The 25702-nt window shown below is 36.4% G+C and overlaps 1 protein-coding gene across 10 annotated transcripts in view; it reads left to right on the top strand.

The window, feature by feature from the left end:
* Positions 1–25702, top strand: part of shaker (potassium voltage-gated channel protein Shaker) — a 261818-nt gene that overhangs the window by 235690 nt on the left and 426 nt on the right. For 6 of the 10 annotated variants that reach the window (XM_046635189.2, XM_046635187.2, XM_069137888.1 and 3 more), the window contains 6 exons: positions 1121–1244; positions 6883–7148; positions 9227–9870; positions 15109–15238; positions 18606–18796; positions 21967–22140. In XM_046635189.2, the coding sequence (XP_046491145.1) occupies positions 1121–1244; positions 6883–7148; positions 9227–9870; positions 15109–15238; positions 18606–18796; positions 21967–22133 (1522 nt within the window). In that variant the 3' untranslated portion in view covers positions 22134–22140. Of the gene's footprint in view, positions 1–1120; positions 1245–6882; positions 7149–9226; positions 9871–14926; positions 15057–15108; positions 15246–18605; positions 18797–21966; positions 22141–25702 lie in introns of those variants that run through there. The other 4 variants (XR_006884271.2, XM_046635183.2, XM_046635185.2 and 1 more) reach the window with 4 other exon arrangements.

The raw sequence follows: 25702 nt of genomic DNA, 5'->3' as shown, positions 1-25702 counted from the left end.
TCATGATCACAAACGATACGGAAGTGATTTCATCCATACAAAGACTAATTTTCAAACAATGAAGTGTACCTTGGTGAAAATGATTCTACGACTTTCTACGAATTTTCAGAGAAATTGAAACATTCCGTATAATTTTGTACAAAAAACTATTTTCACACAAAACTGTAGATATGCATTGTTTCTCATAAAAAAAATTGTGGATTGTCGTGAAAATTTGTATCGTTTCATTAAAAAATCTACAAAAGAACTACAATTTTGAAAGAAAATTCACAATTCTTCGTGAAAAACTGCATATATACAATTTTGTACTAAATAATTCGATATGTTCCGATTTCTGTAAAAATTTGTAGCAGTAGAAGCTTTCATCAGGGTACCGAGTATTGAAAGCTTTCTAGATAAAAAAAACTTGCTCAGCATCGGATTTTGGTAGTGAAACGAGCAATTCAAGGGATCGAAAGTTGAATTCGTTATGAATACAGAATTGTACAAGGGTGGGACACGAATGGTGCACCTAACCTAACCTAACCTAACATAACCTAACAATTTTTTTTTCAACTTTATGACCTTTTGCTTTCCGGAATATCTCACCGCTAATTTATTTAATAAGTGTAAATAATTGATATAATATACATTGTTCACCGATTGAAGCAGCCGTCAATGGTCTTCGATGATCTAATCCGAAGAACCGTCTCTCTCCTTTTTGAACCTTACGATTCCTGAATAGTGTTTTTATACTCTGATCTTCTTATACAAGTTAAACTTCCCCTTAATTGTTTATAATAGATTTGTTAGTTGGAATAAATATTTGGAATGTTACTCTCCAATGTACAATGGATGATAATTCTTAATATTGTGATATCTATTGATCTCATCTTCCTAACTGTTGAATTCTATGTTCTTGGCAGTTGAATAAATAATCGATTCGTTGTGAGGAGGGCCCCTAATCGGGTCGAAATGTTGACAAAATTTTACGTAACGCACTTACCGACCGTTTACCAATATTTACCACTTCGTAACCCAACCTAACCTCACCTAACCTAACCTAACCTAGCGTAGGCATCAGGCGAATCAAAGGATGGGACTTTTGACGGTGTTTTAACCCTCGATTTCGTTGTTACAGATCGCTGCCAAAGCTCAGCAGCCAGGACGAGGACGGGCCAAACCCCCACACCCAATACACAGGCGTCACACACTTCGAGCCTATACCTCACGATCATGACTTCTGTGAAAGGGTCGTCATCAACGTAAGAAATGTTCATCTAACTTTTTATATATCCGCGATAAAACATGACCGCGTTTCAGTAATTCGACAGAACAGGAGGTACGTATGAGGCTTAATTTCCATGTCAACTTGACCAGTGATTTTCTCTCACCATTTTCGGTTCGTTTTAAGAATTTTTCACACGATTCTCCGATTGCAAAACAGTACCTGATCCTAAAGTTTTTTTTTATACCTTTCTCCTCCAACCGTTAATTTTTTATGATTTAGTCAATTCTGAATAGTTCGACGCACGAACACAGAATTTTTGGAATTTTTTTTTTTTGAGAATTTTCGGAATATTAGTGTTTGGTTTGTTAAATATGTTCAATTTTGAAAGAAAAAGAAAAAAAAATCGAAACAACACAAATTGAGAAGACATCCTGTTATGGGATTTTTTGATTTTTATGAAAAAGGCTGATTTTGAGATGGGTCGGGATGATTTGAGAAAATTCTGGAGTACTTTTTTGATACTGGAGAATCGTATTGAAATTCGTGAAGTGAATTAAAAATGATAAGAGGAATAGATCTGTGGAGTTGACATAAAAAACATCATATGTGCACAGTTAAAAACACTGGATTGGTGAAGCAGGTATGAAATGGAAGGTTTCTAAGTACCTGTTGTCGAATTAGCAGACTGGCGTATCATTCAGCATCAAGTTTCATTTTATAACACGACCGAGAAATATGGTTGTAGGCACAAAATAGAAATGAGTGTTTTAGCTGTAACGTGAGAATTTAAGATGTGCTCATTATTTCTGGTTACGATCACTTGAACGATACTTTTGGTAACCATTACGGCAATTTGACGTTGAAGGAACGATAAATCGTCGTCAAAACTTTATTCAACTGAAAAAATTAGGCGAACCAAGCATGAATATTTATTTCTTCTGATAACAAGAAAATTTAGTGTACACTGAGAAAAATTCAGTAAAACAGGCATCGTTGAAAAAACTGTTTGAATATTGTTCGAATTATGAAAAACGAGGTACGGGTAACAATTTTGCGCTATTGTCGATCCTTTTTTGGTTATTGAAACGCAAAATCAGTTTGTTCGGTTTACTCTACTTTTTTTAGTTAAACAAGCCTTTAACGTCAATTTATTCTTGCACAAGCATTAAATTTTCGCAACAGTTGCAAGAAAATATAGCAACAGCGATCGTAATGAGAAAGAATATTAACGGATACTAGACTTTCCGGTAACAGCTAGAAAACTAATTTTCGTTTTCTACCTAGAACTATATTTTTCGATTGTGGTAAAAAATGAAAATAGTTAAGGACCGAGCGGTAACCGGAACTAATAATTTCTCTCAATGTAGACAACTAAACAGGTATTTGCATCACATTTTCTTGTAATTTCAGGGCGAAAACGAGTCATGCAAAATAAATCAAGTCAAAATTGTTTAAAATTGATCGCGGCAAGTTTGATTGCCAAAACTTATTTCTACTGAGATTCCAAGGATCGTATGTACAGTTATCAGAAAAACATTTTGAAGAAATAACTCACACGTGAGAACGATTTCTAAAAATTCAGAAACATTCTTGAAAAATAAAGCCAGACGGTATATTTCAGTACACCTGTATAAAAAAATGCGGATAATATATTTCCATGAATTTCTCTGTAAAGTGCGAGTTGCCAATTGTTCATTGAACAGAACACTACATAGTAGTGTGAATGTAATGCGAACAACGTAACGCTAATGAAGTAATAAACAGTGATGGCCAAAGGCAAAGGTCAGGGAAGATTTAATTATAGACACGTAATTTCAAACGTACCTATACTAACGAACCTACGTTCGTCAGCCTTGGAATACACGTTTTATTTTGCAACAAAACTTTTCAAAGTCTGCACTGCGATAAATATAGTACTCCCAATGTCATTTCAATCACTACATTCGTTAGATACTCGAAATCCAAACAAGAATTTATTTTCTTAGTAAAATCAACTTTGAAGAAAGCTCCATGTGACCATGATGCTAAAAATGGTTCAAGACTTTTCTTTCGAAATTCTGTGTGATGATTCTTGACACGTGTTCAAAAGCGAATGAAAGAAAGCGTTACCATTTTTTAATACGACTAACTTTGCTAACCGTTTAACAAAACGCGTTTTCACACACATCGAGAATAGAACTTCATTTTACGCTTCGCGAAATGACCGCGGTAAAAATTTAAGCCTCAAGAATCAAGAATTTGAAATATCAAAGCGAATTTCACTCTTACTTGAAAGATCAGTCCTAGTGAAAGGATTTGTTATATCAACGGCACCCAAACCAACCGAACCTAAGCGAATTTTACTCTTACTCGAACGATCAATCCTGGTAAAAGGATTTGTTATATTAACGTTACGGATTTAGTCTGAGAAAATAATTAGCCCGAAGCATTTCTCGGCGAATTTAAATAAATGATGTTTCACTTAGCGTCGTGAATTGTGTCGAATGTTATCGATCGATACATTTTATCGGCACATGTTTGGTTATGTAATATATACGTAATTTACATTTAAAACAAATAAATAAAAAAGAAAAAAAATAAATATCGTTTCGAGAATTCCGCATGACTGCAGATCGCTCGATCGATATCGATCGACATCGGATATCGCGGATAGTCGTGAAACCGTGCATACAGAGACGTTAAAAATTATAAGTGCGTGTAGAATCGGTTAGGCGAAAATTTACGATATTTTCATACTGATCCGCATAGCTGCCGCATTTGAGATCGTCCGGTTGATTGTCGAGAATGTGTTTATTTTTATCGTCTTATGGGTTCTCCGTTGGAGTAAGATTAACCCAAGACAGTAGTGACCTAGAGCCGAAAGTTGGCTAGAGTCCAAGTTCACCTCGGTATCGGGAACCACGTATATAAGCACCGAGATTGCCATGTGCCAGGGAATTATTAGTCTTCTGAGGTTGACACGACTGCATTGCGTCGATTAAAACGATCCCAAAGCTTCTGCCGCAATTCGTTTTATTTCCGTAGCGGTAAACCATTTAAATTACAATACGTACGATGCTTTTTTATACGGGATAATTACTCAAGTTATACTTTGTTTTTTTTTTGTTGTTTCTTTTTTTTTTTTTTTCTAAAGATTGATATTTTTAGTCGAGGGTCAAGTATTATTAACCGGTAGCAATAAATTCCTGGAACGATTATACATTTACAACATACTTCAAAAGGCGTGGAGACGAACTAACGTTATTTCTGCAACAAGAATTCAACGGTGATGAAATTGGTTGAAAAATTTACAAACGAGAATTAGAGAAGAGTAGCAATTCGGCTTTACGATAAAGTCCTTGGCTCTAGTACCAGTTAACATTCCAATAGACTTTTTCAGGTCATAACGTCAGCCATTCGATAAGTATTCGCTATGAATAAAGATACAGTGAAAATATATGAGTTGCGTGTATCATCAGAATGTTACCCAATGAATAATGCTGCTTTAATCATTGGAAATCTTTTTGGAACAATGCCATTACTAATCCATTGAGCTGCTTTCGGGTAGTTGGTGAGGTACCATCTGCCACTGTCGCTCCTCTATCCGCTTTACGATGTTAGCTCATATTTGAACACGTGTAGCAGTAGCCAAATGACAGTTTATCACCTTTCAAATCTTCTCTCTCCGCACTCTTCGCCGTGCAAACGATCGACGTTAAACGTTATTATAGTAACCAGTTATATTAGCAGTTTGGCTAACTAGAAAATTTATCTGAAAGTCCGCATTTGTTCATTTCTGCACGTGAATGATAGTAAATTGATAGAAAAATTTAACTAAACTTAATGTCCCAGCAGGTTCACTTTTTATTTGTGTTATGTACACTGAGAAAAATTTCATTTGTTATAGTAACTAGAAAAATTCAGGAAAAAAGGGATCGTTGAAAAAACTGTTTGAATATTGTTCGAGTTGCGAAAAACGAGGTACGCCTAACCATTTTTCGATATTGTCGATCCTTTTTTGATAATTGCAACGCAAAATCAGTTTGGGAGGTTTACTCGACTTTTTTAGTTAAACAAGGCTTTAACGTCAATTTATTGTTGCACGAGCATTAAACTTTCGCAACAGTTGCAAGAAAATATAGCAACAGTGATCGTAATGAGAAAGAATAGTAACGGTTACTAGACTTTCCGGTAACAGCCAGAAAACTAATTTTCATTTTCTACCAAAAACTGTATTTTTCGATTGTGGTAAAAAAAGGAAATAGTTGAGGACCGAGCGGTAGCCGGAACTAAAAATTTCTCTCAGTGTACTTGTAACGTCTTTGTTAGTAAATATGACTCTAATTATTGTAATTTTAACATTTAAATTGTACTTTGTACTTATTTTTCACTTAGTAACACATAAAAAAATAGTAAAATCAACTTAACAATTTTAGTGAACCTGCTCATTGTTTAGTTCAAAAGATTTCAAGAAAACGATGATCAATCCCATCATCATGTTCGCCGGTGATTCGATAATCGTTGAATTTTTCCTTTACACAAAAGTATCGAAAATTGTATTTTTAGAACGTACGGTAACTACTGAGCTTTCAGGATTGTTGTTTACTCTCGGAATAACATAGAAGCATCGAAGGTTTACAAACTGATCGATACATCAATTTGTAACTTCCATTGGGTTTTTAATACGAGTATATTATATGATATACATATATATATATATATATATATATATATATATGGTTTTAAGTACTATTGATCGATTGGCAGGAAGCTTTTTGGGTGTGGCTTCAAGATTAAACATCCCACTGAGTTAAAATCTTACATTCGATCTGGGTTATTCAGTTCGCACGATCGTGACAAAGAATCGTGTTCGGATTAGCTTGGATATCATGCGAGGGAGGAGGAAAGAATAATAGAAAAAAAAAAAGAAAAAAAAGTACGCCTGAACGCCTGATTAGGTACCTGTAAGGATTTTAGTTTCTTGTACAATCTAAGCAATAAAATAAGAAAATGATATAAAAACGTAAAATCAGACAACTAGAGAAATTGAGTCTTTTGTATAATTTTTGGAACTTCGATTTTTTTCTTTCATTTCTCCACTCTTACTCAAATTCGTTATTCTATGATTACAGTATTAAAGGGACACTATTCGTCGCAGGTCTAACAAGCTTATCCTGATGGTTTAAAAAAAAACAAACACATGATAAATAACAAATAACACACAGATGTATAAATAAAAAGATGAAACGATGAGTGAGGAGAAAATTGTCCGTGAAATAAAATTGAGACGAGAGAGGTTTTTTAGTCGGACGTATATATATATGTACAGAAGACGGTGACGTTGAAAATGAGTAAAATAAGATTTTGAGTGAAGTCTTTGTATTCTCGGTCCTATATTTGGTTAAAATTTCTACCTGGCCAGGATTTACGCTTCAACTAATTATCGTCACACGTCTTATATTCTCGAGCTACGTAGATCTACTAACTCTTTCGACCCAAACTCGTCTATCTCTCTCTCTCTCTCTCTCTCTGCCTCTCTGTCTCTTCTCCTAATTCCACTAAGAACCGTCACATATCTGTAACGAAAACGTAACCGTGATTGAAACTCGTGTAGTGAAATGTGTAAATCCATGATGTGACGATCGCGTCTTCTGAATGTAACGTCTTACTCTTACTCTTAATCCTGGATACAGGTGAGCGGGTTACGGTTTGAGACACAGCTTCGCACGCTAAACCAGTTTCCGGACACACTGCTTGGCGATCCAGCGCGGCGGATAAGGTACTTCGATCCTCTGCGAAATGAATACTTCTTCGACCGCAATCGACCTTCTTTCGATGCGATCCTCTACTACTACCAGAGCGGCGGTCGTCTTCGACGCCCGGTCAACGTGCCCCTCGATGTCTTCTCCGAAGAAATCAAATTCTACGAACTGGGGGAGATGGCCACTAACAAGTTCAGGTACGAGGGATCATCGATTCCATTTTAAAACAACGCGAGTTCAATCACGCCAGGGAACGATACGGTGCTTACAACAATGCGACCGTCGCTACATTTGATGGTACCGGAGTATAATGCAAGGGCAAAAGGTCTAACGTTTTTTGAGTTTGATTGGCATTAGTGTCAAGATCGTAATTCGCGGGAGAAATTGAGGCTGGAATGATCCGGAGGGCTTTTATTACTTGTGAAATTAATGAGACACTGTCTCTGAACTAGCTTACAACTTCAGTTTGATGCCATTTTAATGGAAAAGAATTTCGTATTACAATTGTTGTGAAATATAATTTTCCGGCTACTCGATAGTCGGCTCTCAATGCGAGGGGGTAGTCAGTTATTGATATCGCAAAACACTTTAGAAGGCAGTCACTTTAAAATCGGTTGAACTTAGTTGAAATCACTCGAAATCATGTATAATTGCGTGAAATCGCGTGAAATCACATTAAATCACATGAAATACCTAACAATCGCTTGACATTGCTTGAAATGACACGTGTATTTACTTTTTGAAATCGAAAATCAATCCAGAGAAGTCATTTCCGAATCAGTTAAAATCACTTGAAATCACCTCTAATTTCAAAATCGCTTGAAATCGAACGTTTATTCAATTTTGGAAATTGCAAACCACTTTGAAAAGCAGTTGTTTTGAAATCACTTGAAATTTATTGGAATCGCTTGAAATCGCTTGAAATCATTGAAATCATTGAAATCATTGAAATCGCTTGTCACCCGATCTATAAGTAAATACCCCCTTGTTTCAAAGTACAAAAAGTAAGCCATGCCTACTTCTCCGCATCGTCACCTTCTGCAGTATAATGTAAACATAACGTGTGACAATTTAAATCCTGCAACTGAGAATAGATTCATTGGCTGTTCGTATTCAAGTTTTCAAAATGAATCACATCACGTTTTAACAGCCATGCAAAGTGGGTGAAAAAAATTAACGATCAACGATCATACGATGATTGGGGGTAATTGTGATACCTGCACTGATTTACTGCAACTATGACAATTCGTTCATCGAATCCTGGTATTATTCTCGGTTTGCCTTAAGTCTGCTTTTCCCTTGATCATGCTCCGGATAACGAATCTAGAAATTGTCTTCACCGTTATATATTAATTTATGCATTAGCGACCCAGAGATTGATTTTTACGAAAGGAAAATGTTACACTGATTCTTGCTTTATTGAAAAACGTTTTCAACCACATTCGATTGGTAACATCTGCTTGGTTAGATATCGTTTAGTATTTAGATGTTCGAGAATTCTTACCAAGCACAAGTTCAATTGTTGACTTGTACGAAGTTCCTGTAATAGATTATAAATTTTTGCAACCCGTTGAACCATTTCCCAGTAAATCGAGCAACCACTTATTCAGCAACATCCATAATTTTTTACGTTAGTACGAAGGTAAACGTAACTAACAAGGAAGGTATCTCAGGTCGATCTCTTCGATTTCATTTCTTTTGTAATATGTTATAGTAGACTAAAAACCAAGCGATACATTTTTTTTTCATCTGCCATTAAAAACATGAAGAGGGTGAAACCACCCTCCAAATTACGGCATGTCATGAGGTGATTTGGCAGTTTATTTTTTTTCAATTGAGAAAAATTACATTTTTCATTTCTCGTCTCAAGAAAACTTTTCCAGTTGGATTGGTTAAAAAATATTACATTCTTCCGGGTGAAACTGCCAAATCGCCCTTTGGCATGCCCAACTTTGGAGGGTGGTTTCACCCCCTCAAAGTGTTTAATGGCAGCTGAAAAAAATACGTGTCGCTTAGTTCTCAGTCTACTATAACATATTACAAAAAAAGTGAAATCGGAGATATCGACCTGGGGTACCTTCCTTGTAAGATGATAATAAGGCTATCGCATAGTCGCGTATTTAATGTTGGGGCTAATTCCTACATCAGTGCATACTGAGAAGGTCCTTTCCTCGAATCTGACGGTCGCAGTGCGATTTCCCTGAAAAACATACCATCCTTATAAGTTTTCGAGGAAAATACCTTGTTGTTGAACGTGTTTTGTGATGATTGACAGGGAGGACGAGGGTTTCATTAAAGAGGAGGAGAAGCCACTACCGTCGCACGAGCTACAGAGGAAGGTGTGGCTGCTATTCGAGTATCCGGAGAGCTCGCAGGCGGCGCGAGTCGTTGCCATCATATCCGTGTTCGTAATCCTTCTGTCCATCGTGATCTTCTGCCTTGAGACCCTCCCCGAGTTTAAGCACTACAAAGTGTTTAACACGACGGCGAATGTCACAAAGATCGAAGAGGACGAAGTGCCGGACATCACGGACCCGTTCTTCCTAATAGAGACTATTTGTATCGTCTGGTTCACGTTTGAGTTATCAGTACGCTTCCTCGCCTGCCCAAACAAGTTAAACTTCTTCCGTGACGTAATGAACATCATCGATATCATCGCCATCATTCCATATTTCATTACACTGGCTACGGTGGTGGCCGAGGAGGAGGACACGCTCAACCTGCCAAAGGCTCCGGTCAGCCCGCAGGACAAGAGTACCAACCAGGCGATGTCCCTAGCGATTTTAAGGGTCATACGGCTGGTCAGGGTGTTCCGAATATTCAAACTCTCCAGGCACAGTAAAGGGCTACAAATTCTAGGTCGCACTCTTAAGGCCTCGATGCGTGAGCTTGGCCTGCTCATCTTTTTCCTGTTCATTGGTGAGTTTCTCCATTACGGATAATTGTTATATCGTATTATAAAAGTAATCGAACCATCGGCACTGGCTGATACATTTTTTTAGGCTCCAATAACACTTGTTCACGTTTATATCGCGTGGAGAAAAGTTACTTACGTTTCAAGCTGGACAATGCATTAGTCTGTACGATTGATCCCTGCTAATTACTTCGAAGTCATGATGTGCATTGATATTTGAGGATATCGAAAAGTTTAGCAAAAATCAATTTACGTTCAGTATGTTGTTTCAATCTGCGACGGACGTAAGAACCTTTGCATTCATTTTATGGAATCTTCGTTTCACTAGAAAGAAGTGTTGGCACGAATATACCTTTAATCATTAGGCACACCCTTTTAATTACCGAAAGTATTCTATCGGAACTGCAGTACCTACAGTATCAATAGACAATAGAAGAGCTTTTCTATGATTATATTTAGATTTTGTGAATTGATATAGAATCTTTGAACTGTATTATTAGAAAAGGTAGTGATTATTGAATCAGGTAAGTTCCATTCGTTTTCCTTAACCGAATTCATTCATTCTTTATATTATATAAACAACGCAGCGTATTGATATTAAAGCTTATTACTTCTCAAACGGTATAATACCTGTTCAACCGATGTCCGGAAACACGAATTAAATCATCGATGTTGTTACGAATAAACGCAAATCAACTGATTGTTATAGTAGCTCCAGGAAAGCAGCAAATGCTGTTGCCGCGATTGATCGATATTTTTCAAATTTGATATGACGTAATCTTTTATTTTCTTTCTTTCAATGTCTAGCCGGTAATTTGGCGAGATCAAGTACATGAAGTAAAAATTTCAAATTTTGGACTTGCGATGCTGGAAATTTTTTTTTATCCAAACATATGGAAACAAAAATGTCACCTACTTTAGTACCATGAATATTAATACTCTGTTGGCACCCAATCGTGAAACTAACGCTTCGGAAAGTTCACTGGAGAATTACCGGTGCAAACTTGAACATTTACGAGGCACTTAGGCTGCACCCGTAAGCCTGTCTGCCTGTCCGGCAGTACGAGCAGGCTTCAAACGATGGTGCGGATTAGTGAAAGAAACCATCTCTCAAGTAATATAGGTTAGGATTTGGTGATCGCCATGAGGTTGGAAAACAGTAAAAATTACCTATGCCTGGATTTTAACGTGAAATCAACGACAGAAAAAAAAATCGGATAATCGAGCCCTCGGGATTATTCAATATTTCGTCATGTAGTAAAGTACTACTCGATAATCTATTGTTTTTTGTTTTTGGTTTTTTTTTACGCTGCACACATCCTGTGTATGTCAATGGTCTCACACCGGGGTCTCTAGAGACCCCACAGCAAAAATCAGTGCGTAGAAACAGAGATATCGATTCAAGTAACTTGAATTGAAACAATTTTTCGATACTTTTTCACCCTTTTCGGCACAGTGTCTCATATGTGAGACACCTTTTTTGAATTGATTATTCAAGATTTATATTCAGTTTTTGAGATGACGCTGTCATGTTTTTTTTTTTTTTTCCGTGATTGAAATTCTAATATGTCAATGTTGATGTTTTAAGGGAGAGATTACGATGATTTCGCGAATATAGTGAGCGCTATGAATAAACAAATTGTTGAAATTGCCTGTTTTTACAGAACAAATGTAATTTTTGGGGTCATTGAAAACAAATTTGACGTCAAAATTTCAGAATTCAAAATAGTGGAACCGATATGGCGGACTGAAAATGTAAAAATTCATCTGATTCGTTTGAAATTTGTTGCTCGGGGGTTTTTGGGATCGCTGAAAGCAAATCCGAAACCATAATCGTGAAATTCTAAATGGCGGATCCAGTATGACGGATTGAAAATATAAAAATTTATCCTGTTCGTTCATATTGGATCCGTGATTTTGAATATTAAAAATTTCACAGATCTGACCTCATTTTCGAAATGAGTGACCTCGAAAACCTTTACGTACCCAGTTTCAAGGAATTTGATCGCAACAAAAAAATGTATGCTTCAAAGGGTTAAAAATTATATTTCGCTGCAAATTAGTTATCTTTAGCAAATTGAAATTTGTAATATGAAAAAATACTTTGCAAAACAACAAAATACCGGAAAATGCATCATTCTACTAAAAAAATCACAACATACTGAGTTTGAAATATATTCAGCTGAAAATTGACTGACTAACTTTCAAGACGCAGATGTTAAAGAGTAAAAAATATTCAAATACTGCCCGATGAAAAAAAGGTGATCTATTTGAGCGAGTGTATTTGAATTTTTGGAAAACGATGAATTAAAGTTTCTTACGATATTTTATTGTTTACATTGGATCAAATCAGATCAGATTTCGAATATTTTTTCACATGAAACTTGCGGTGAAGATGTCGTGGGGTCATTTTGACCCCGGCATGCAGGTCAAGGGTTGATACTCGTAAAATGACCGACGTTAAATAAATCATGATATGTTTCGGAGTTCATGCTTCTAGTTCGGCAGGTTATAAGCAAAAGTGCCATCCGCTATCACCTTTTCCGGTGATTGTTTCCAGTATTGATTGTAGTGATTTTCCAGGGGCCAGTGAAGGATGGCCGCGTGTTACGACTGCGGAATCAACGAGGTAACTTGATGTTATTATACCGTATGTATTTTGATCCCGTTGAAAAGTATCCGTCTTTAGTTGTGTAAACAGTTTTTGTTTCTATCGGTATAAACGAGGAAAAAAAAAAAAAATTTAAACAAGTTACCGTGATTTACGATAAATGATTTCAACTTTTTGCGTTCGTTGCCTGGTGCTGATAGACTTTTCAAGGTAAAGTCGAGTAACAATTTAAGCATTAAAAGTAGAATTTTTCTTAACGTTGAAAGAGGTATGAAAGATATACGTAATTTCGGTAGAACGTTGCAGAAACTTTTTGGATCTCTTTAGTTTATGTAAATTATGAAATTCTACTAGATATTTACATTATACGCAGAGTTTTTAATGGAAAATGACGGGTTTCTGTACGCGACGCTTGGAAGTTAAAAAAAAAAAAATTCTCTCGCAAAATAATATCCGAAAAACGTTGATTTTTTACAATCTTCGAAAACACGTTCAAATAGGGAAAGAATTTTTTTTTTACCCGGTTAACTTATCAATGGATTCGTTTGAAGGGGGTCGAAATATGTAGAAATTAATACAAAGTTTCTTCGCTGCTTCGCAGTCGACGTGTCCATTTCTTTATGGCTTCCGGACTACAACTGCTGTATATTTTACGCATTAACGATAATTGCCGAGCAAGCATTATACTCATAAAACGATTTTTATGTAAGATGATTCGACATATTCCCGCCAATCGATTGATACCTTTACATACGTTGTTACTTGCAAAATAGACAGGCATATGATGCATTCACCGATATTTGTATTTTGGTTTTCTTTCTCTTATTATTTTTTAAATTAACATTATACCCGTACATCCATAATAATTGTAAATTAATTTAACAACACGTTGCTGTGAATGACACGCGTGTCAACTTGATAATTAGAATTACTGTCCTGCTGCAGATAAAAGATATTTAACCCAAAGTGACGATGAAAAATAATCGCATTTTGTACGTAACGTTCATCTTAATATTCATGGGAAAACATAAACAAAGTGAAAAGTGATTGCGTTTGTATTCTGAGTAGTGAATAACAATATTAGCCTACCACGAATTAGAGTAGTGCAGATAGTAAACGAAACGGAAAGTGACAGAAGAAAAGTTTATAAAACAGGCGATAAAACATACGAAATACAAGATGAATAATTTGCTTCTTATTTGATGTAGGGTTATAAAATATCATTTTACCGTAATAAGGAATTTCAGCTCTTTTCATCACGACGATGACAAAGTACTAAAAAAATTCCGTTCATTTGGTCAAATCATAAGAGAGTAGTTCTTAAATTTTATGACTCTCAAAGCTCGTCGTGACTCGGCAAAAAGGCTTTTGTTCTTACCGATATAAACTAACAATTAAGTTTAATAACACATGCTGCATTTCAAAGGTAATCCATAACATCGAAACGAGATTTATGCATTTTTCAAATTTATCATACCAATTTCATAAAACTCATTCGCATTTTTGGTAAATGTGATATTCTAATGAAAAATTATGCATCATTAAACAAGTGGGATTGATGTTTTCGTTTTTTGAAAATCTGCAGGCACTGAAACAATATTGCCGCGTACAAAATTCTTAAGGAGCTTGTTATTTTTTTTTCTTTCCGTTTTGACAATGTATTCGGAACTATCGACAGAATCAGGCAATCTTTAACCCCTACTCTGCACACCGTGTTCAAATTCATTCTTTTTCCAAAAATGCAACTTTGCTCACTCAAATAAATACCTTTTTTTCATTGCGTGGTATCTTCATATTTTTTTTTTTTTTTTTCAATATCTGTGTCTCGATAATTATTCGGTCGATTTTCACCAAAAAAATATTCCAAACTCAGTGAGTTATGATTTTTTGATTAGAATGATCAATTTTCCGGTATTTTGTTGTTTTATGAATGTTTTTTTTTTATTCATTTCATATTCAACTAATTTGCCTTGAATTATAATAGTTAAAGAGTATCCCAAACATTTTTTCGAATCATTTGAATCGATATCTCCGTTTCTTTCCAATAATTCTTCATTTTGGGGTCTCCAGCGAACCCGATGTGAAACGAGTCTTGTACAAAAGAGACCGTGTGCAGCGTGAGGGTTGAAGATAACAGACACCGTCACTGCACATGATACGTGCTGACGTGAAATGATTTGAAAAATGGAGTCGTCATTTTTTGGGCAAAAAAAAAAATAAAAAAAAAATACACCTTCTCCCAGACGCGAAGAAGACAGAGAGGTGGAGAGTGTCGATATTATCGCGGTTGAAGAGGTAACGAGAGGTAAAGAAAAGCAAAAAAGAATAAGAAAAGATAAGAAGATGAATGAAATTACGTAGCAGACGAAGGTGCTAGGCAGGCAGAGTTTGAACGGAAAAAATGTTGAGTAGATGCGGCAGTAGTAGCAAAGAAAGGGGCCGTGTTTCAGGCGTCATCCTGTTCAGCTCAGCGGTGTACTTCGCGGAGGCTGGCTCGCAGGAGAGTTTCTTCAAATCGATACCGGACGCGTTCTGGTGGGCCGTCGTCACGATGACGACCGTGGGCTACGGGGACATGAGGTACACGCTACGACTTAATCCTTCTGAACGAGTTTTCTCCCTTGTATTGCAGGTGTGGTGCTATTCTCGTCGGCTGTATACTTCGCGGAGGCCGGCTCCGAGAATTCATTCTTCAAGTCCATTCCGGACGCTTTCTGGTGGGCCGTTGTCACGATGACGACCGTGGGCTATGGTGACATGACGTATGATGTACTCATTTTCATTAACATTTTTAGTTATCTGCCACAGTATGCTCCTCTTCAGTTATGTCGTTTGTACGTGGTTTTATACTAAATGGTTGGTTGGTTGGCTGGCTGGTTGGTTGGTTGATAGGTTGGTTGGTTGGCTGGTTGGTTGGTTGGTTGGTTGGTTGGTTGGTTGGTTGGTTGGCTGATTGGCTGGTTGGTTGATCACCTACTAAGTACTGTACTATACTCAACAATACCTAACAATACAGAATACTATACCATACCTACTACTGCCATTACTACTTGTCATCGAACATAGATCATTTCCACCGTGCATCGATGATTCTTTATCTCTCTCTCTCTCTCTCTCGCTCATCTATATCCATATCTTTGCATCTCTTTGACGAGTACGTGGTTACGCGTACGGTTCGTCTTGTGACATTATCTTCTTCTTCACTTCGACATTCACATTTCACTTGAAATTCAGAAATAATATCAAATCACTTTTTAACGTCTATCGTACACCAACTTTTGATCCGCTTTCTCTCTCTCTCTCTCTCTCTCTCTTTCTCTCTCTCTCTCTCTCTCGCTTTCTTTTTCTCTGCTTTTCAACACATCGAATTATTCACTTATCTATCCTCTGATATGTATAACCCTATTATACGATTGGAATGTTTTGTTTTCATTTCTCACACGAATGCCATTTTACTGTCTTGAATCATAACTGCAGGGTGTTTAACAACAACATATTATGCACACTGATATATTTACCTGGGTATCTAATATGTTTTCTATTTTCCTTCGTTCTTCTGATCATTGGCATTTCTTTTTTCACCTTACCAATTTTGTTACAACTCTTCTGCCAGTTGTGTTCATTCTACGTAGATGTTACATTATTTTACAATCTTTCATTCATTCATTTATTTAATTATACAAGACTCGTGCTACTGTAACTCACGGAAGTCGTTGACATTTTAAAACGGACTTCGCGTGCAACGAATCGGCTCTTTGCAAGTGAAAATTTCTAGAGAAATGTTTTCGACAATCCAAACTGGCGAACATAATTTTTTGTAAAAAATTCTTTGTTCCTCGCGGCGTGCGTTTAATTGCAGTGTTGTTTTTTGTCGGTGGTTGTTTATTTTTTTTTCATTTTTTTTTTTATCTCACCTTACCCGCATCACAAACGGATATGTCACCTCGTCCAACACGCATGTACGAACATCCGATGGGAGATAATAACTAACAAGAAAAAGAAAGATCCAAGCACCACGAAGATTTAGGTGGATGAACCCAGCGACTGGATCATCTTCGCCACATACGTTTTTTATTATATACACATGATGTTTTTTATTTGTGTCACGATTTGAAACGAATCATGCATTCCCTCACCCCGTTTCGTTGGCGAATTGGGAACAGACAAAATTTCACCGTTTCCCATGTCCGCCAATTTTTCGATAACAGAGGAATAGGTGCATACAGTCGTTCGTTAATTGCAGTTTCACGGGGTGAACATTCGCCCCGTAGCCACTCCTGCTGTGAAACAACACATCAAAACAAATTATTAACTGCATCGAATTTATCGTAAAATTAACGCAACTATCACGAACATGTAGAAGCCTCATGAAACCTAAGAATTCCCGTCACCGTCGAGCGTTTGACGCAACCAATGCAGCTCCTGAAGAGCAGGTCCTCGAATATCTGAAGGTTACACGAATCCATGCATGTACATACTTTGATTCAGAGATCAAGAGTCTTGAGAGAGGCATGCTCTTTGACATCTCATTGTTTCATGTTTCACACGGTATAATCATCCTATTGTCAGAGTGCTTATAAATCGGTCAATTGACGAAGGGATTCCTCGGTCATCCTTGGCCAACACCATCCACATGGGATATTTTCGTATATACCAACATTATATATATTTTATACTAACGTTTGTTTTTCTCGACTTTTGTTTCTCAGTATATACATATATACACTGTGTATGTACATACCGGGACGATATCTTGAAACTTGAAAATCAAGTGCGCATGCGCGAGTTTTATCGGCTCTTCGTGCAGGCTTGCCATCCCGAGTTTCAGTTGTCGGACTGTATCTGCGGGCGATGTAGTTGACACAAATTTTCGAGGTTAGAATCTCAAATAATCGAGGTAGCGACTCGGAAAGGTTTGGGAAGCATTTGTTGTAGGGTTGGAAAGTTGATTCTTCAAAGAACGGTCGGAATTTAATGCTTGTGCTCTTTGAAAATTCAAACGTACACATTTTGCGTAAGTTGGCCCGCTTGCGTCAAAGACAAGAATATCGCTGCAGGAATATTTCGCCGACCAATGAGATCGAATTATTTGGCGCATGCGCGGTTGATTTTCAAGTTTCAAGAGACTGTCCCGGAATACGTACATTTGTTTTACTTTGTTAATACATTCTGTTTGCTAACTAAACTAAGAACACGTAGACGATTGGATTGGATTTGAAGTTAATACTGATTATCATGATCGTTATTATATTTATCATATTATATACCATAGTTAAACTGCTGCACAATGACTTAGCGTTGCAAATATATTTATATTATATTATTATCAATTTTATATAGATTTAGAGGCTGGTGCACATAACCAATAATTATAATGTAAGGTCTGAGGCAAAGTCGGTATGTTGATTATAGAGTTTAGTGCTGTCACCGCGACACCACACGACTGTTTATCCCCATGTGTTTCACATCCATGATTTTATGCGTCTCATCTCAAAGATCCATAATTTTTACAGCATATAAATACCGGAATCTAGGAACGAGACTGCTTCTAATAGTCGTGCGTTCGTTGGACATTATCATACGAAAACAATTTTGTAATCACTGAGTTTCTCGCTCCCAATAACACTGGTCCTCGGTATAAACTCATCCCTGATGAGTGGTCATGGGACTTGACATACTTCCGGGGTATGGAATCGTTGATGGAAGTTTAGCGGTGGGTAAAAAGACCAGTGTCAATTGCTGCAATGTTCGCAGAAGTTGCAGTGTGGCGTCCTGTTCCAAGTTGTTTGACAACGATGAGAAAGAACGTTTTAGATCAAAACTTTGCCTCCAGCCAGACATGAAAATTAAGTAGGTAGTCAGTTTGGTGAGATTTTACGAAAGTATAGAATGTACCGAGCCTATTTAGCCAATTATAAGTTTAGCTTAGTTCTTAGTCTAGTATAGACCTAGAGAGCACTTGAATTAGACAAGCAGCACTAGTTATTCACAGATGAACCTCCTGCAAGTAGAGCCACACTATTCCTCGACACGCCAACACAAAATAGACACCACACCTCGCACAACGTTGAAAACCGATATATTTATTCGTCGACGGAAAGTTGTTACCGTTAATTTGACGTGTTTCAGGCCCGTCGGAGTTTGGGGCAAGATCGTTGGATCGCTCTGCGCGATTGCTGGTGTCCTGACGATCGCTCTACCCGTTCCCGTCATCGTCTCGAATTTCAACTACTTTTATCATCGGGAGACTGACCAGGAGGAAATGCAGTCACAGAACTTTAATCATGTCACCAGTTGCCCGTATCTTCCCGGTACACTGGGTGAGTCGGACTAAATCAATTCACCCCTGCAGCTTTGATCGAAATATTAGTGGTTATCCATTTCGAATGTGTTTCACAAAGCGAGGGGTCGGCAGTTGAGATAAAAAATTACGCAATTATCGCGGACTACAGATATTACATGAATTTAAAAAATATTTTTTATCCTCACGAATACATAATATTTCGTGTTTTGAATATTGAAATTTGTTTATGTATGATAACGGAAAAACAATCACACTCAGACCGTTCATGTGCCAGTCATCGAACTTCCCATTCTTACAGTGCAGGTTCCAAGTTCATAGAGAAAGAAAAAGAATAATATCGAACTGGAATTTCGAACTACAAATTCAGAACCGTGATTAACGATTTTAAAGCCATCGGATACCATACTACATGAAAATATAACCATTTTTTTTGATTTCGAACCGCTTTAATGGATCTACCATTACGAATTTTGAAAGTCCGTCCTTGGAAAGCTCCACCTACAAATTTCTACCAAAATCAGAATATTCTTGGATTTTTTTTTTCACCATATTAAATCGCCTGTTTCTATCTAGCAGTCTGACCTTAGATTCGTGATTAGCAATCCAAGAAACATCACCGTATGAATTTTACATTCAAATCCATCCATCCGTTCTCGTGATATCGACATTTTTATTTGATTTTTTGGAATTTTGTTATTTAAATAATTGAACCTAAAATCTAATCACTTTTATGTTTGGAAAAGCTGCGTCGATTCAGACAAGAGTCATTGAAATCCGGTTACTATTTCTCGAGATATCGTTGAACAAAAAAATTGATCACATACGTTCCAATGATTGGAGGTGAACTTCAAAACAAACTTTTCATTTTCACGGTGATTACAATATCTTTTTTTTGTCTCTGGAAACAGAAAAACGGGACGTTAATTACATGACTACTGCGATCACGATACAAACCAATCATATGTAATCATCTGTAATCATCTGTAATCATCAGTGATTTTGTTTTTGCCATATAACGAACAACGAATAAGACTATCTTACCGGCGCTATTCAAATTTCATGTAATCAAGGTCAAAGTTTTAAGAATTTCATGATTATTGTAATCACAATGACTACAAGACGACTGCAAATGATCACATTAATAAAAAATAATTATTCGATTGCACACGTTTTCACAATTACAACGTAATTACAATGATTACAAAATGCCTACAATAACGGATGATACAATGACTTTTTTAACGGCCGACCCCTAGCCCCAAAATCATGTTGAATATTTTCGTGTGCTTTTTTTTTTGATTGTTTTGATGCATGGTGCTAGATTTTTTCATTGAAAAACAATTGCCAATTTGCGTGAAAAAAAAACATCATATTGTAGAAAAAATGACATCGGTTAATGATTTCAACTAGCACTGGTATGCCTATAATTCTATGGTTTCTTGAATATTTACTTAACATGTCTCGAGTCTGACCGCTGGAGGGTTGAGTACTAAATCAATCGGTGTGATAAACAAGTCATTTAGCGTCTATTAATTTTTATTGTCGAAATGATTGAATACACGCGGAATTCTGAACGGGTTTAACGTCGATGTGCCTCTGTTAAAAATAGTCGAGCGGAATCGAATCGCGTAGCTGCTTCGTGTCAAAAAATACAGATAGTTTTGTGAATTGACGGATTCATAAACAGGGCGAATAATTTTTTAACCCGTTCGATGATCGCGCCATGTAGGTTCTTGACACGAGAGTCCTTGGAGATATTTTCAAAGCGAATCATTTGTGCTTTACATTTTGCAGAAAGGCTTTGGAAAGAAGAGAGAAAAACCCGTTTGAAAATCTTCAGTGAATCTCTTGTCTGTGCTAATAATAGTAAATACGAAGAAGAAAACATTTTTACCATCGGACAGCAAATTCGAACAACGAAAGATACAATATCAAGAATTTGAGATTTTTTTTCTTTATGATCAGTACCCACGATCGAAATGATTGAAATCTAATGTTTTTGATCCAAATCTAATATCTGTGGGCTCATTTTGAAAGAAATTCTTTGTTCAAGAAATTTCACGTTCAAGTGTAGTTATAACGTGTGATTTTAATCTTGTTCATCATCATTTCGACGTTACAGAGAAAGAACTTTATATCTCAAAACGCGTTCGAAGAAGATACTATTCCAAATTCAGTTGTAACGACTTGACACTTTCGTGCATACATTTTTCCTTACCTACATTCGATTCATTTAGAATTTTGTACTTATGAACTTTTGGAGTCGCTGATTACGAATCTGAACTAAAAATTATAAAATTCAAAATAGCGGGTCCAATATGGCGGACGTAAATTCAAAACGTTATTTGATTCGTAGCTTACTCGTACATATCCATTTTCACCCATGCTGGAGATGACTATATGAAAAAAAAATTCTTCACGAACTTCTTGGAGATGTTCGAAATAAGTTGAAAAACATTGGGAACTGGCATCCAAAATATAAGCGTGTAATAATTTTTCAACACTCTGATTACAGTAGCTTTTATCGAATTGTTGTTATCTTAGGTTGCGGTAATTGAATTTACTCATATTGATGCATAGTAAGGATGTCGTTTCTTTATGATTCACTATTATTAGCACGCATAAGATAACTGCAGATTTTGTAAACGGTTCTTTTATCCTTGGATCGTTATTCCTACGTGCTTGTACGTCGGTTATTTGTGGGAGACATTGCGTCAAGTCTGGGGTTGAATATTGAATGAAACAAGGGTTGAATCGGCACTGGGATTGAGATGTCGAAATAAAAATAAAAAAAAAAAACTGCTGGCCTCGCGAACACATCGTCTCGTGATAAGAATAAAAAGAAAGAAAATCAAGGTGTCAGAAGAAAGTAGAAGACGAAGGTCGAGGGTTGTAAATTAGAGTAAAAGTCCGGCATACGTCAGATTAGGTGCAAGGCTGAATGTTCTGCTGTCGGTAATCCCTTTACTTACGAAGCCACAAGATGCTCTTTTCATCCTACTTAAGGCTTTGCCCAGTTTGCGTGAAAGGTATTCACACCCTTTTACCAGCCGATGGATTCAGAGTAACAAGCCAGTGTAACATCTCCATTTAAGGTGATTCTGTCACACGATGTTATTATTGCAGTTGAGAGGCGTTATCGCAATTCTCACATTATTATAACCGCGTTCCTCTTTTCCACGACAGGTCAACACATGAAGAAGAACTCGATGTCGGAGTCATCTTCAGACATAATTGAGCTCGAGGAGGGGATTTTGTTGACCCATCACGAGGTTGCCAGAAGGCCCAACTGCAACTCCCGCCACAACAATAACATTAACCCAGCCTGCGTAAGCATTGAGACTGACGTTTGACTACTAGGTAATTATTATATAAATCGATAATATGATTGACACACGAAAGTATGATGTATAGACTAGTATCGGGTCCTCTCAGAGAAATACGACCACTCCTGGAAGCCACTCATCTTTCTTTCAACGAAACCATTTCACTATCAGTTTTGCTAGTTGAAAATAACTGAACGATGATACTTTGGAAAGATTCTTTTTCATTTGAACACGAATTCGTCGATCAAAAATCATTCAGGATCCGATTGTTTTAGTTTTTACTTCTTGTATTGCTGTTTAGAAACACGTTCTTTTTATTGCCAGAATTATTCAAGCACTGTAAAAATTCACTTTCGAAGCTTAGTGTCAATTTTCACTGTACGGTTATACTCCCCTTTTTGATACACGCGTCTCTGAAGAATATAGATGAAGTATGTTACCCTCCATACGTGAGCATCGTTTGGGTAAAAGAAGACTTGATCTTTTGGGATATTTTCCACAAAAAGAACTCGTACCTACGACAGAAGAAAAAAAAAAAACTTTACGAGCAGTGACGTTTTGCAGCTGAATTTATATCGATAGATGTAATATAGGAGAAGAAAAAAAATTGTCGGCCTGATTCCACGAGTGACCAAATTTCCTTGGAACGACCTTATTCCAATGTGATTAATCATCTAAGACACGGATAATGAAACCATGCTGTAATTACTACCGAAGAAACCATTTTTGTAACAATCAAAGATGAATTGAATGCTTGGGAATGATTGTAGGACCTTTTAAGAGAAGAATGAAAAATTCAAGAAACCAGTTCTGTACAATTCCAATTCCTACCGGTTCCAACCCCCGTAAATGTTATATCGTAATCTCCACGCCATTTGAACTATGCCACTTTACAAACCGCGTGTTAATCTTAATCGTTACGTCACGTGATGTATGAGTTTTTAATGACTGTATCAAAAATGAAAACAAGTTTGGATAGTATAAAGCCAGGCTAACACCTCCGTGAATCTATTACGTATTCAATTTGTTACATATTGTTGACTGCCGTTGTCACAAGGTCGTGATTAATAATTTCATCAACTTTTGGAAATGTCTGCCATTTTAATGTTAATTATAATTGATGTACCTAGGATACAAATCCACGTATGTGGAAAGGGACAATTTATCAGTTGATATAATTTTCGATATCCAACTTCTTAACAACGATTATCTATTTTTTCAGGCCTACATATTTAGCAAAACACTCGACTCTCCTTTTTTATTCTCCAAAATTGACAATATTAATTTCTCAGATATTGTAAAAAATTTACTTGATTCAGTAGGTACCTAAAATTGACTAAAATGGTTTCTTCACGAGCATCAGTTTCTGAACGGTTAGTTAGTTAAATAATAGCAGCGAGCATCTGTGATGTGAAAAACTTTACTTTCGGTGAACATATCAGAAATGACTATTGTTATCGGTGCATGGAAATTTAACAGATTTTCCAGATCGACCTGAATTTTGACACGTGTTTCTTCTCGGATTTGCATTGAAAAAAATGTTGATTCTATAAATAGGTACTTTTTAATTCCAACACCTAATCAAATAGTTGAAATGATGGTTGAAAAAAAATGAATAAACTTGAAAAATTGTAACCTATCAAATATGAATACCATTGGGAATTGTCTGTAGCTTCAAAAAATTACGAATCATATTTGTGATTTCAGTTGTTACACATTTGATCAGAAAATTAAGAAATGGAAATTTTTGAAACCTGAGATTTTCGTTTTCAAGAGGTGTAAAATTACCGTATTGTTTCTGACGTTATGTAAAATTATTATCTCTAGTAATTGAAAAATATGATCTAGCGTTTGATAAAAATATTACAGACAACTTGATGATACCGAGTAGACGGCTTAAAAAGCTAGTGACCGAATTTTGGAAATTTATATCTCGACAATCAATTACTCAATTCGATTGGGGTTTGCTTTCTTCGGAAACATGCAGATCGAACTTTATTTAGTCTTTTTTTTTTCTGTCGTACGAATCAAGTGATAGAGAGGATTTATGGCAACAACAACGTAAGTCATTTTGCTCAGTCACATATTTTTCGGTGCCTAAAGTAACTCAAAAATGGCTAAACCGATTTACTTGCGATTAGAAAACGGTTTGTTATTACATAGAGTAATTATATAGTTTAACATTTTTGCCAAAATTGAACTGTTTTTTTGTTTTTGTTTAAAAGAAATGATCGTTTGAAGTTGAAATTCGTTTTTATGTCTGGAATTTTTGACTTTACTGTTTAATTAATATAAAAAATTACAACGGTTAAGAAGAAGAATGGAATTGTGGGTCACAGGATAAATCGTTCAAAAACACTGTGTCCAAATTTGACATAAACTGATTCGAGACCCTTTTGAGACATCGAGGTCACCGAGCGAAATGGTTGACGTTATTGCAAATAAATATGCTTCCTATAAATTGACTTTCATGAAAAGAATATGAAAATAACGCTCGATCTACACATTTCCGAAAAAAAGAAACCCCAATCGATTTTAATAATTGGTCGTCGAGATATAAATACTCAAATTTCAACCACTCTTAAAACCGTTAAACGGTTGCTCCATTCTTTACTGTTCAGAGTGAATTCCTAACGACTACACGGTTTGTCGTCTGCTAAAATCTAACGCGCATGGGCTAGAATTTGAGAAGAGCTTTATGCCAGAGTGACCAACTGTCTTTAACTTAAAAAGTTTTCACTGTCGTCAATGGCAGTTGTGCTCAGTTTACATCTGTAAAAATTTTTGAGGTTAGAGACAATTGGCCACCCTGGCAAAGACCCGCACTCGGATTGTAGCGCATGCGCATTAAATTTTAACAGACGACGCTGCATGCAGTCGCAGGGTTGCCAAATTCAGTTACTTTGCGCCAAATTGGCTACTTCAGAAGTTGGTTTTCGCGGCAGATTTTTTGGATTCGTGACATGGCGATATTTTGGGTATTTCCGAAAATCGGTTATAACATTGTGTGATTTATCACATACCAATGTTCAGTACGATTATTATATTACATGTGTCAAAGAAAAATGAAAACTATAAAATACAAGCGATTTATAAGTAAAAAATATTAAATGCTACGTAATAATTCTTCGAATTTTATTTTTTTTCCAAAGTCTCCTGAATTCCTTCGTACATTCGTACGTAGAGACTGCCGGGAATCATTTTATGATCAGTTCTACATTCAATGTTACAAAGTAAATATGTACTTATATGAAACCGGACTTTTTGAATCATCGCTTGTATTTTGCGTTTTGGACAATACTTCATATATTTTCATATTTAACAGTACTTCGATTTGAGACGCGCGGTAACAAATATTTTTTGTTTTCACATTGCATAGGGATTATTTGTTGAATGGGAGGTTGGCTACATTTGGCTACCTCTTCGCCTCCTTTCGGCGACTTGCGGTATCTATTTATCTGGCAACCTTGTCAGCAGTGTTTGGGAATTCGCGTTGCGTACGAAATTAAGTGTATAACTGTATATATATGGGGAATTCCACGCCAATTCGACCTGGGTTGACCTGGGTTGGAATTCCTCATACATGGATACCGATC

This window comes from Neodiprion pinetum, chromosome 7 (genome assembly GCF_021155775.2).
Source record: "Neodiprion pinetum isolate iyNeoPine1 chromosome 7, iyNeoPine1.2, whole genome shotgun sequence".
Taxonomy (NCBI): Eukaryota; Metazoa; Arthropoda; class Insecta; order Hymenoptera; family Diprionidae; genus Neodiprion; species Neodiprion pinetum.
This window is presented reverse-complemented; position numbering and strand designations above follow the sequence as displayed.